The sequence below is a fragment of the Chiloscyllium punctatum genome, chromosome 1 (assembly GCF_047496795.1).
Source record: "Chiloscyllium punctatum isolate Juve2018m chromosome 1, sChiPun1.3, whole genome shotgun sequence".
NCBI lineage: Eukaryota > Metazoa > Chordata > Chondrichthyes > Orectolobiformes > Hemiscylliidae > Chiloscyllium > Chiloscyllium punctatum.
Window position 1 is genome coordinate 161,496,565 of NC_092739.1, and position 12,935 is coordinate 161,509,499.

Below are 12,935 nucleotides of genomic sequence, written 5' to 3' on the forward strand. Positions count from 1 at the left end.
CAGAACGGCATTCGAGTATAAACACCAGAGAATACGAAAGCACCACTGGACAAGATGTGTGATCCAGGCCAGGCCAGGTACTAACTATCCAAGGGTCCTATTGAAAGCACAGGCAGAGGGGATGGGATCACTTTGTCAGTAATAAATGAAATTAAGTCGATAACAAGAGGTGAATAGAATCAGAAAGTGTAGAATCTGGATGCATAGAGTTCAGGAACTGCAAAGGAGAAAAGGCCCTATATGTCAGGCCTCCGAGCAGTAGACAGGATGTGGGGAAGAAATTAAATCGGGAATAGAAAAGGCATGTGGGAGAGGCACTATTACAATAATCACGGGAGACTTCAATATACAGGTAAATTCAGGTTGGCAGCAGATCGCAAGAAAAGGAATTTGCAAAATGACTGTGAGTTGGGTTTTTGGAGCAGCTTATGATAGAGCCCACTAAGGGACAGTCAATTCTGGATTTGGTGATGGGAAATGATGTAGACTTGATTAGGGAGCTTAAGGCAAGGAACCGCTAGGGGACAGTGATCATAATATGATAGAATTTACCCTACGGTTAGAGCGGGAGAAGCTGGAATCAGATGGCATTACATTTGAGCAAAGGTAATTACGATGACGTGGGGGAGCAGCTGGCCAGAGTTGATTGGAAAGGGAGTCTACCAGGGAAGAAGATGGAGCAGTAATGGCAGGAGTTTCTGGGGGTAATTCAGGAGGCACAGCAGAAATTCATCCCAAGGAATAAGAAACACTAAGGAAAGAATAGGGCAATGACGGCTGACAAGGGAAGATCGGGATAGCATAAAAAAGAAAAAAAAACAATGTGGTGAAGATTAGTGGGAAGCTAGGGAATTGGGAAGCCTTTAAAAACCAGCAGAGGATAACTAAAAAATAGCAATAAGATGAAATATAAGGGTAAACTAGTTAGTAATACAAAAGAAGATTGCAAGAGTTATTTTAGATATATAGAAGGTAAGAGAGAGGCAAAAGTAGATATTGGACTGCTTGAAAATGAGGCTGGAGAAGTAGTAATGGGGAACAAAGAAATGGCAGAGGAATTGAATAGGTATTTTATATCAGTTTTCACAGTAGAAGCATACCAGACTTCCAAAGTCAGGAGGTGACTGTAATGGCTATCACTAAAGGAGAAGGTGTTGAAGAAGCTGAAAGGTCTGAAGGTGGATAAATCACTCGGATTGGATGGACTACAGCCCAGAGTTCTGCAGGAGATAGCTGAGGAGAGTGTAGAAGCATTGATGGTGATCTTTCATGGAAGGTGACAAAGGACTGGAAAGTGGCTAAGAAGAGAGAGAGAGGCAAAAGACAGGTAACCATTGGCGATTAGTCTGCCCTCGGTTGTCTCAGGAGTTAAGTCCATTAGGATGAGATTGCAGAGTGCTTAGAAGTGCATGGTAAAATAGGGCTGAGTCAGCATGGCTTTGTCAAAAGGAGGTCATGCTTGACAAACCTGTTATAATTCTTTGAGGAGGCACTGAGCAAGTTAGACAAAGGAGAGCTAGTGGACATGGGCTATTTGAATTTCGAAGGAGCTGCACAAGAAGCTGCTAAATTAGAGAAGAGCCAATAGTGTCAGGGACAAGTTGGCACGGATAGAGGGCTAGCTGACTGGCAGAAGGCATTTTTCAGGATGGCAACCAGTGACAGGGGTTAGTGTTGGGACCACCGCTATTCATGTTTTCCACTAATGATCTGGATGAAGGAACTGAGGGCATTGTTGTGTCATCCACAAACATAGCAAAGATAGGTGGAGGGACAGGTAGTGTTGAGGAAACGGGGACAGAAGGACTTGCACAGGCCAGGCGAGTGGGAATGAAGTTCCAGAAGAAATAAAAAATGGGTAAATGTGAGGTTCCACACTTTGGTAGAAAGAATAGAGACATAGACCATTTTCTAAACAGACAATGGCCTTGGAAGTCTAAAGCATAAAGGGACTCGGGAATTCTAGTTCAGGATTCTCTTAAGGTTAACATACAGGTTCAGTTGGCAGTTAGGAAGGTAAATGTAACATTAGCATTTATTTTAAGAGGGCTAGAATACAGGAGCAGAGATGAATGCTGAGGCTGTACAAGGCTCTGGTCAGACCGCATTTGGAATATTGCGAGCAGTTTTGGACCTGTAGCTAAGGAAGGATGTGCTGGTGAGGGGACTCCAGAGGAGGTTTATAAGAATGATCCCAGAGATGAAGGGCTCGTCATATCAGGGGCAGTTGAGGACTCGGGCTCTGTATTTGATGAGGTTCACAAGGATGAGGAGGGATCTCATTGAAACTTCCAGAATACTGAGAAGCCTGAATAGACTGGAAGTCAAGAAGATGTTTCCACTCGTAGGACAGACTAGAGGGCATAGTGAAGAACCGAGATGAGGAAGAATTTCTTACAGAGAGTGTGATGAATCTGTGGAAGTCATTGCCACACAGGGCTATGGAAGGCAAGTCATTGAGTGGAGATGGATAGGTTCTTGATTAGTAAGGGGGTCAAGGGTTATGGTGATGGATCATTCAGATCACTAAACTGAGGAAGGAGATGTGACAACAAGTGACCAAATTCTTAGTTGAGGGTGTAGGTTTTAAGGAGTGTCTTAAAAGGAGGAGATGAGTGTAGAGTTTAAGAGGAATTCCAGTGCTTATGGCTGGGCCACATGAAGCCATCACAAAAACCATTTCAGCAATAGTTGTGATGTGCAAAGTTAGACATTGGCGACCCTTTCACAGAATTGTTATAGTGTGGAAGCAGGCCATTCAGCCCATTGAGTCCACACCCACCCTCTGAAAACCATCCCACCCAGACCCACCTACCCTATCCCTGCATTTGCCATGGCTAATCCTGCACCTTTCTAGACACTAAGGGCAATTTAGCCTGGCCAATTCACCTAACCTGAACATCTTTTGGACTGTGGGAGGAAACCGGCGCACCCGAAGGAAACCCACACAGACACTGGGAGAATGTACAAACTCCACACGGACAATCACCCGAAGCTGGAATCGAACCCGGGTCCTTGGCAGTGCTAACCACCATGCCGCATATTTGCATTCTGTAATGACAATCTCTCAACTAATCAATGTTAACATGCCTATAAAGCAGCATCATTTGCTCTGCAGGATAAATTATCGTGGCTCTTTGCAGTTTGGCATTCTTGCATTCTGTCCTGATGAGTGCAAGGTGAGAAGATTCAGCAACACGTTTCTTGATTCAGCCGCATTCAAGTGCTCACTCACCAAGCAGCTTCTCAAACAGTTCATTGCCTTGCACTGCATTTGGAAACCCTGAGGTGGTGCACGGGTCAAAATGAATGCTAGTTCCTTCCTTCCTTTGGAGAAAGTAAGTTTTCACCCTCACCTAGCCTTTACCTTACTGGCACATGGTCGATACTTAAACCCCGAGATCAACCGACAGCAGTTATTAAATGTGACCTTGCCAAAGCTGCCCAAATGCCGATGGAATTATGTGAAAACGTCTGACAAGGCAGGTTAGAGCAAAGCTATCAGAACATCTCAGTGCAGAGTTGGAGCAGTGTCTGCCTCGTACCTGTCCAGATGATGCCGATGCCAGGCTGAAGCTCGTTCCCTATGACCTTCAGGTAGTAGGACTTGCTGAGGCTGGGATAGCACAGGGAGCTGCAGTATTCTGAAACACAATCAGAGACACAGAGGAGGCAGAAGAGGTTCACTTGTTCTTTCTGGCAAGTGCATTTTAGGAATGATTACCAAACAAGCAATATCAAAAGGAGGCTGTTTCCATTAGAATCACAGCAATCATAGAAACGTAACACCTGAGGTTCTGCCTGTGGCTATAGGGAAAGCACAGGTTTAGGTGGGGTCTGGGGGGAGGGGCATTCTTGGCTAAAATCTAAAATCAGGAAATGAGTTTGCGCATTGTTTCATTCAGATTAGCTAGTTAGAGAGGGGCTTCTGGGGTGAGGGGGAGAGAGGGAGAGGTTTTGTGTTTTTGTGTGTGTGTGTGTATACACGCACATGCGCGCTGCAAGTGAGTGATGTGTGTCTGCTACGTGTATATTTTTGAACTGGAGTATTGCTGAAAGAAAGACATTTTGTTGAAGCTTTCTGTCTTGCACTCATCAGGACACTTTACAAGAATACCAATTCAAGTTGGGGGGAAGGAGAGAAAATATTTCTATTACATGCAACAATAGTGGTGATTGGTCGATAAAAGGACACTGATTGTGGAAGCATTGCCAAGGAGCTTGCACTAATTAATGACAACTGACAGTTAACTACCAATTTTAAACTAAGTGTGTTGATTCTGATCAGATCTGGGAAAACGTGTTGCTGGAAAAACACAGCAGATCAGGCAGCATCCAAGGAGCAGGAGAATTGACTCTTCGGGCATTCCTGAAGAAGGGCTCATTCCCGAAACGTCGATTCTCCTGCTCCTTGGATGCTGCCTGACCTGCTGCACTTTTCCAGCAACACATTTTCAGCTCTGAAGGACATGAGTGAACAAGATGCCTCGGGCAACTGTCTGTGTGGAGTTTGCATACTCTCCCAGTGTCTGCGTGGGTTTCTTCCAGGTGCTCCGGTTTCCTCCCACAGTCCAAAGATGTGCAGGTTAGGTGGTGAACTGGCCACGTTAAATTGCCCATAGTGTTAGGTGCATTACTCAGGGGTAAATGTAGGGGAATGGGTCTGGGTGGGTTGCTCTTCAGAGGGTCAGTGTGGACTTGTTGGGCCGAAGGGCCTGTTTCCACACTGTAGGAATCTAATCTAATCATGTGTTTTTCCGATAATTGAGAATGGTTTTATTGTCACCATTAGACTCTTAACTCCAGATTCTTTATCAAATTCAAATTCCACTATCTGCCGCGGCAGGATTCAAACATTGGGTCTGCAGAACATTAGCTGACTTTCTGGATTAATAATATCACCAGGCCATTGCCTACCCCTGATGTAATACCTCCAGGCTTGCAGACAACACAGAGCTAGCTGAGCTGTGAGGAAGATACAGCAGGGTGATTTGGACAAGCTGTGTGTGGGCACATGAAGTACAAGATTAGTTTCCCTACAGTGTGGAAACAGGCCCTTCGGCCCAACAAGTCCACATCGCTCCTTCAAAGAGTAACCCACCCAGACCCATTTCCCTCTGACTAATGCACCTAACACTATGGACAATTTAGCATGGCCAATTCCCCTGACCTGCACATCTTTGGACTGTGGGAGGATACCGGAGCATCTGGAGGAAACCCACTCAGACACGGGGAGAACGTGCAAACTCCACACAAACAGTCACCCGAGGCCGGAATCAAACCTGGGTCCCTGGTGCTGTGAGACAGCAGGGCTAACCACTAGGCCATCATGCCACCCCGAATAATGTGGATAAATGTGAGGTTACCCACTTTGGTAGCAAAAATAGGATAGCAGTTATCTCAATTATCAATAACTTGGGAAAGAGGGAGATGAAACGAGACCTGGGTATCCTTGTAAATCAGTCACTGAAAGTAAGCATGCAGTTGTCCAGGATGTTGGTGAGTACTCTGTACAGTTCTTGATGCCCTGTTATAGGAAAGATATTAATAAATTGGTAGCAGTTCAGAAAAGATTTACCAGGACATGGCCAGGAATGGAGGGTTTGAATTATAAGGAGAGGCTGGATAGGTTGAGACATTTTCACTGGAGTGTAGGAAGTTGAGGGGTGACCTTATAGGCATTTACAAAATTGTGAGGAGCATAGATTGTGGTGGCACAATGGCTCAGTGGTTAGCACAGCTGCCTCACAGCGCCAGGGACCTCAGTTTGATTCCAACCTCAGGCGGCTCTCTGTGTGGAGTATGCACATTCTCCCTGTGTCTACATGGGTTTCCTTCCACAATCCAAAATTGTGCAAGTTAGGTGAATTGGCCATGTTAAATTACCCATAATGTTAAAAGGGGGTGGGTTACTCTTTGGACGATCTGTGTGGACTTGTTGGGCCAAATGGCCTGTTTCCACACTGTAGTGAATCTAAGACGAATCACCCTATTTTTCCCCAGAGTGGGTGAAACTAGGGGGCAAAGTTTTAAGGTGAGAGGAGAAAGATTTGAAAGGGACCTGAGCAGCAACGTTTTCACACAGAGGATGTTTTTATTGATAACTCATTCACAGATGAGGGCGTCTCTGGCTGGGCCAGCATTTATTATCCATCCCAGAGGGCAGTTATGTGTCAATCACAGTGCTGTGGGTCTGAAGTCACATGGAGGACAGACCAGCTAAGGATGGCAATTTCCTTCACTAAAAGGTCATTAATGAAGCAGACATGTTTTTCCAATAATCAACAATAGATTCATCATCATCATCCTTAAACACTCTATTCCAGATTTTTACTGAATTCAAAGTTCACCATCTGCCGAAGTGGGATTTGAACCCAGGTCCCCAGAACACTACCTGGATCTCTTGGTTAACAGTCCAGTGATGATACCACTAGGCCATCACCTCTCCTTTGGAATGAACTGCCAGAGGAAGCTATGGAGTCATAGAGACGTACAGCATGGAAAGAGGCCTTTCAGCCCAACTCTTCCATGCTGACCAGATATCCCAACCTAGTCGAGTCCCATTTGCCAGCACCTGGCCCATATCCTTCCAAACCCTTTCTATTCATATATCCATCCAGATGCCTTTTAAATGTTGCAATTGTACCAGCCTCCACCACTTCCTCTGGCAGCTCATTCCATACACGCACCACCTTCTGCATGAAAAGGTTACCCCTTCAGTCCCTTTTATATCTTTCCCCTCTCACCCTAAACCTATGTCTTCTAGTTCTAGACTCTCCAACCCAGGGAAAAGACTGTGTCTATTTACCCTATCCAAGCCCCTCATGATTTTATAAACCTCTGTAAGGTCACCCCTCAGCTTCTGATGCTCCAGGGAAAACAGCCCCAGCCTATTCAACCTCTCCCCATAGCCCAAACCCTCCAACCCTGGCAACATCCTTGTAAATAGTTTCTGAGCCCTTTCAAGTTTGACAACATCTTTCCGATAGGAAGGAGACCAGAATTGCAGTTTGATGCCAGTACAGTTATTTAAAAGACATTTAGACGGATACATGAAAAGGGAGGGTTTAGAGGGATCTGGTCCAAACACAGGCAAATGGGACTTGCTTAGTTTGGGTACATAGTCGGCATAGGTGAGTTGGAGCAAAGGGTCTGTTTCTGTGCTGTATGACTCTACGACTCAGAATGATCAAGATGTAGACTAACCCCATGTTTTATTCCCATTTCCCCCTTGGCCTTTGTGGCCCTAAACTGGAATCCCTTGCTCCAGTCTTTGAGCCATGTCTTCATTTCTCTTGCCTAATTTACTCTGCGTCACCTGCTTAAGGAATAAACCTGAATTGACTACCTTTAGGGTGCTGCTTGTTGGTTTGATGCCTATTCTCCACTTTCCAAGTTCTGCCTATGTCACTGGGATCCACCTGGAGCGTGACGAGTGGATCTGACCCCTCCTGCTGCAAGATCATCTCTGGCCTTGATGAGATATCCCAGACCCTGGCCCTGTGTACACAGCAGTCAGAACTCTCACTCTTTACTGCACAGAACAATATCAATCCTCCTCACTATACTCTCCCCATCTACTATTCCATTTCTTTTTGGTTGCCAACTTCCAGTTGAATGGTTTCCTGTACCATGGGGCCATGGCCAGTCAGTTGATCCACTCTGTAGCTCTTGTCCAAACAAGGAGAAAGAGTCTCAAATCCAATCGATAACTGAGGTTATGGGTCCTGCTCACTGTGTTCCCTTATCTTCCTCACTTGCACACACCCTCCATCCCTTGACCAGTGACCCCCATCAGGTAACACTATTGTTACTAAATCAACAGCATGCATGTTCACTTTAAAATAGGAAGTGTTTTCTTAATATTGAAGTAAGCTTGAAATTCAGGCTCAGCTGCCTGAATGAAAAGGCTGGGAGATGGGCTGTTCCAAATAGATACATGTAACATTAGGCTGTGAAATGGATGCCTGAGTTTTGGTTGCTGTTTTGACAACAGTTCAAATATAACCAGTTTGTTTAAATTATGCCCAGGATACTCAAACCCAATTGAGTTTGAATTTACTGTTTTGACAACATTAGACCAATGACAGAGAACGATGTTGTGGGGTATAAAACCAGGGAACTTCGAAAATTTGGTCAGAAAGCAACTGCCGCCAATCAAGAAAATAACTACCACAGTGTGAGAGCTAACTGTCAATCTAACATCAGAAGTCACTCTCTATCAAAAAATTACCTTTTCATGTAAAACATATTTGCAGTAAAACGTAGAGCCAGGGAGATCAGGAAGACTGAAGAAAGCAGAGAAGACAGAGACTGTGTGGACTTGAGATGAAGTTAATGTAATGTTTAATAAAGAGAAAGTGAGGACTGCAGATGCTGGAGATCAGAGTCAAAAAGTGTGGCGCTGGAAAAGCACAGCCGGTCAGGTAGCATCTGAGGAGCAGGAGAGTCAACATTCTGAACATTAATAAGTCTGTTATTGGAATTACATTTTTAGAGAGTTGGGGTCAGATTGTAAGTAGTTAAGAAAACGGGGCTTGTATTAGTGAATAGTTTTTGTTTAGTGCTCACTATTAGAGTTAGGAAAATAAATTGTTATGTTTCTTTAAATAGTGGAAATTAGGAGTTCTCAGTCACTCACATTTTATCAGATGATGAGGTGAGGCAAGCTTTTCTGGGTGTTACATTTTAATTATCAGAGGGGTTCAATCGCTGTATCATAACGCTATCCTCAGGGTGGGGCATCAGTGTCTTCCAGCTCACGGACTATAAGACAAAGCTGCTTGAGCAGTAAACATTCATAACAGGGACAACTCAAGGGACATGAAATAGTGGCATGTAGCAATCTCCAGTGTTTGTAGGGGTTTAAAGAGATTGGGGGGGGGGGGGGGAGGGGGGGGTCCTTCTCAGGTAAAGGGGAGGAATTTGAGATTTTACCAGGTTCAGCCACAAGTCTTTTGTTTGCCTTACTCTGTCTTGTAGACTGTGTGCCTTCTTGGGTGTGAGGGATGGAGGACAATGAGGATGTGTTTGACAAACTAATCATGATGTTAATATCCTTCCTGTTATGACCCATACAATGTCAACATCATTCTTGTTGTCAGTACAAGTCAGTTCTTTGAACATTTTGACAACCCTCAGTGCCAGAATTATACTGTACACAGAGCCACAAGGCACAGTATGACCAGCGAGGGGGTGTTTTGACCCAACAATGGCTCTTTGCACTCTAGCCTATGTCTCCTGATGAGGCCCATTGTTTATCCCACTGGATTGAAAAGCCTCATTAAAGTGCCTGGAATAGGACCCCATTAGATCTGAATGGAGCAGCCATGTTGAATTCTTAGGGAGAAAGGAGTAACACAGTTTTCAGGTTCATCCTTCTCCCAATCTTTGTTCCATTCTCCAACATAACATCACTCCTTGGTATCAGAGTTTTTCTAATCCCAGGTCTCTTGCACCACCACTCCCCTTCCCCCCACACCCACGCTTTTTTGGTTCCCCAGTTAGTGACTGTACAGTAAACTCCTGAATTCCCTCCCAAACCCATTTGGCCATGCACTTGTGACCAAGTTTGTCTCTAATTCATTCATGAGATGAAGGTGTCACTGGCTTGCCCAGCATTTATTGTCCATCCCTAATTGCCTAGAGGGATGTTAAGAGTCAATCACATTGCTGTGGGTTTGAAGTCACATGTCAGCCAGACCAGGTAAGGATGGCAGTTTCCTTCCCTAAAGGGCATTAGTGAACCAGATGGGTTTTTCTGACAATTGGCGATGGTTTCATGGTCATTAGATTCTTAATTCCTGAATTCAAATTCCATCGTCTGCAGTGTTGAGATTCAAACCCGGGTCCCCAGAACATTACCAGAGTCTCTGGATTAACAGCCCAGCAATGATACCACAAGGCCATAGTGCTGATATTGATACAAACTCCATCCCATAGCAGTCCTATGAAGTGCCTGCCTAGGAATGTTTTAACCTTGTTGACATATGAATGGGCCAATAGGCTGAGAAGTGGCAGATGGAATTTAATTCAGAAAAATGTGAGGTGCTACATTTTGGGAAAGCAAACCTTAGCACTTAAATGGTAACATCCTCGGGAGTGTTGCTGAACTAAGAGACCTTGGAGTGCAGGTTCATAGCTCATAACTCCTTGAAAATGGAGTCGCAGGTAGATAGGATAGTGAAGAAGGCATTTGGTATGCTTTCCTTTATTGGTCAGAGCATTGAGTACAGGAGTTGGGAGGTCATGTTGCTGCTGTACAGGACATTGGTTAGGCCACTGTTGGAATATTGCGTGTAATTCTGGTCTCCTTCCTACCGGAAAGATGTTGTGAAACTTGAAAGAGTTCAGAAAAGATTTACAAGGACGTTGCCAAGATTGGAGGATCTGAGCTATAGGAAGAGGTTGAATAGGCTGTTTTTTTTTCCCTGGAGCGTCGGAGGCTGAGGGGTGACCTTATAGAGATTTATAAAATCATGAGGGGCATGGATAGGATAAATAGACAAAGTCTTTTCCCTGGGGTGGGGGAGTCCAGAACTAGACAGTATAGGTTTAGGGTGAGAGGGGAAAGATATAAAAGAGACCTAAGGGGCAATGTATTCACACAGAGGGTGGTACTTGTAGGGAAAGAGCTGTCAGAGGAAATGGTGGAGGCTGGTACAATTGCAACATTTAAGAGGCATTTGGATGAGTATATGAACAGGAAGGGTTTGGAGGGATATGGCCCGGGTGATGGCAGGTAGGACTAGATTGGATTGGGATATCTGGTCAGCATGAATGGATTGGACCGAAGGGTCTGTTTCCATGCAGTACATCTCTATGTCTGTATATGAATAGGGACTGGATCATTTGCGATCATATTCAATGAAATTCAAAAGCTTGGGATGGGGATCTCATAGAGACCTATACAGGTGGGTGTTCCCAACAACTGGGGAGTCCAGAACCAGGGTACACAATTTAAGGATACAGAATGGAGCATTTAGGACTGAGATGAGGAGAAATCTCTTCACCTAGAGGGTGGTGAGCCTGAGAAAGTGGTTGAGGCCAAACAATGAATGTTTTCAAGAAAGAGTTCAATACAGTTCTTAGAGCAAAAGGGATAAAAGGTAATGAGTGAAAAATGGGTACTGTTGACAGTTGGATGGCCAGCTATGATCATACTGAGTGAGAGAGCAGGCTTGAGGGCTGAATAGTCTACTCCTGTTTTTCATTGTTTCTATGTCATAGGTGCTATGTACAAACAAGTTGTTGCCATTGTTGTGTAAAGGGAGGAGAGATAGGAAGAGGGCAAGGAGAACAAAAACTGGCCATTCGGCCCAACTGATCAATATTAGCATTTATAGCCACAAAATCTTCCACCCAATCTATTTCAAACCAACCTGTCATCAAAATCCTAATGTGTTTATCCAGCTTTCCTTAAATACAACTACACAATTCATCTTAACCACATACTGTGGGAGAAAGTTTCACATTCTCATCACTCTCTGGGTAAAGACATTTCTTCTGAATCACCCAATTCATGAATCCCAATCAAAAACAGAAACGCACGCATCAATCCAACTCATTCATGCCGACCGGACACCCCAATCTGACCTAGTCCCATTTGCCAGCATTTGACCCATATCCCTCTAAACACTTCCTATTCATGTACCTATCCAGATGCCTTCTGAATGTTATAATTGTACCAGCCTCCACCACTTCCTCTGACAAATCGTTCTATACATGCACCACCCTTTGCGTGTAAAAGTTACCTCTCAGGTCATAGTAGTAGAAATGTACAGCATAGAAATAGACCTTTCGGTGCAACTCATCCATGCCGACCTGATATCCTAACCTAACCTTGTCCCATTTGCCAGCACTTGGCCCATGTCTGCTAAATTCTTCCTATTCATGCACCCATCCAGATGCCTTCTGAATGTTGTAATTGTGCCAGCCTCCACCATTTCCTCTGGCAGCTCGTTCCATATACACACCACCCTCTGCGTGAAAAAGTTGCTCCTTAGGTCCCTTTTAAAGCTTTCCCCTCTCATTCTAACCCATGCCCTCTAGTTTTGAACTCCCCTAACCCTGGGAGAAAACAAACTTTGTCTATTCACCCTATCAATGCCCCTACAATAAACCTCTATGAGGCCATCCCTCAGCCTCTGATGCTCCAGGGAAATAGCCCTAGCCTATTCAGCCTCTCCCTATAGCTCAAACCCTTCAGGCCCAGCAACATCCAACTCTATAACCTATAACCTAAGTGCATGTATTTTGGAAGTAGCCATTGTCTCTGGATCTACACCACTAACTAGACCTTTGACACAGCACCCCCTGCCTAGACCAGGGGAACAGGCAGCCTGATGACGTACCAGTCGGACAGAACAAGAAGATGGGAGGCTCCCCCAAGTACTGGTAGATCTCATTGGCCACTGACGTCTGAGCATGAGCAAATGAGCTGAAGGTTTCTTTGTCAGTGGGGCACATGGCGTGGTCGATGTCATCAAACAGGATGGCGAAGGCCATGCACCCAAATCCTTTGACCTGCAGGAGGGCAAAGGGTGCCAGAAAGGTTAGCAGGGCAAGCGGTGAGAAACTCTCAATTAGAGCAACAGTGGTAAACAGCAATAATGCCCATAGCACTAGTGACTACCACAACATCAATCCACTTCTATATCAAATCATTGACTGTGAGGACTGACTCTGAATAAATAAAGCAATACTTCCTCCCATTTTGTATTCCAAACTGAGGGGGTAAGTTTCAGCTCATGAACGTCTGTTTGGGTGTTCTAACATGCAGTAATCTCCACCATGTTCTCGTTCCTACAATAAAAACTCTCCTTCTCGTGTTTAAATTCCTTTAGGGCCTGACTCCATGCCCCTGTCTGTTAGCTCATCATACTCTCCAATCCCTGTCTTACTTTCAGAATACTCTTCAAAATTACCTCTCTGAC

The 12,935-nt window shown here is 44.7% G+C and overlaps 1 protein-coding gene across 5 annotated transcripts in view; it reads right to left on the minus strand.

The window, feature by feature from the left end:
- LOC140481482 (protein O-GlcNAcase) overlaps positions 1-12,935 on the minus strand; it is a 72,858-nt gene that overhangs the window by 43,574 nt on the left and 16,349 nt on the right. For all 5 annotated transcript variants that reach the window (XM_072577743.1, XM_072577752.1, XM_072577780.1 and 2 more), the window contains 2 exons: positions 12,354-12,525; positions 3,546-3,644 (listed from right to left, as the gene is read on the minus strand). In XM_072577743.1, the coding sequence (XP_072433844.1) occupies positions 3,546-3,644; positions 12,354-12,525 (271 nt within the window). The remainder of the gene's footprint in view (positions 1-3,545; positions 3,645-12,353; positions 12,526-12,935) is intronic.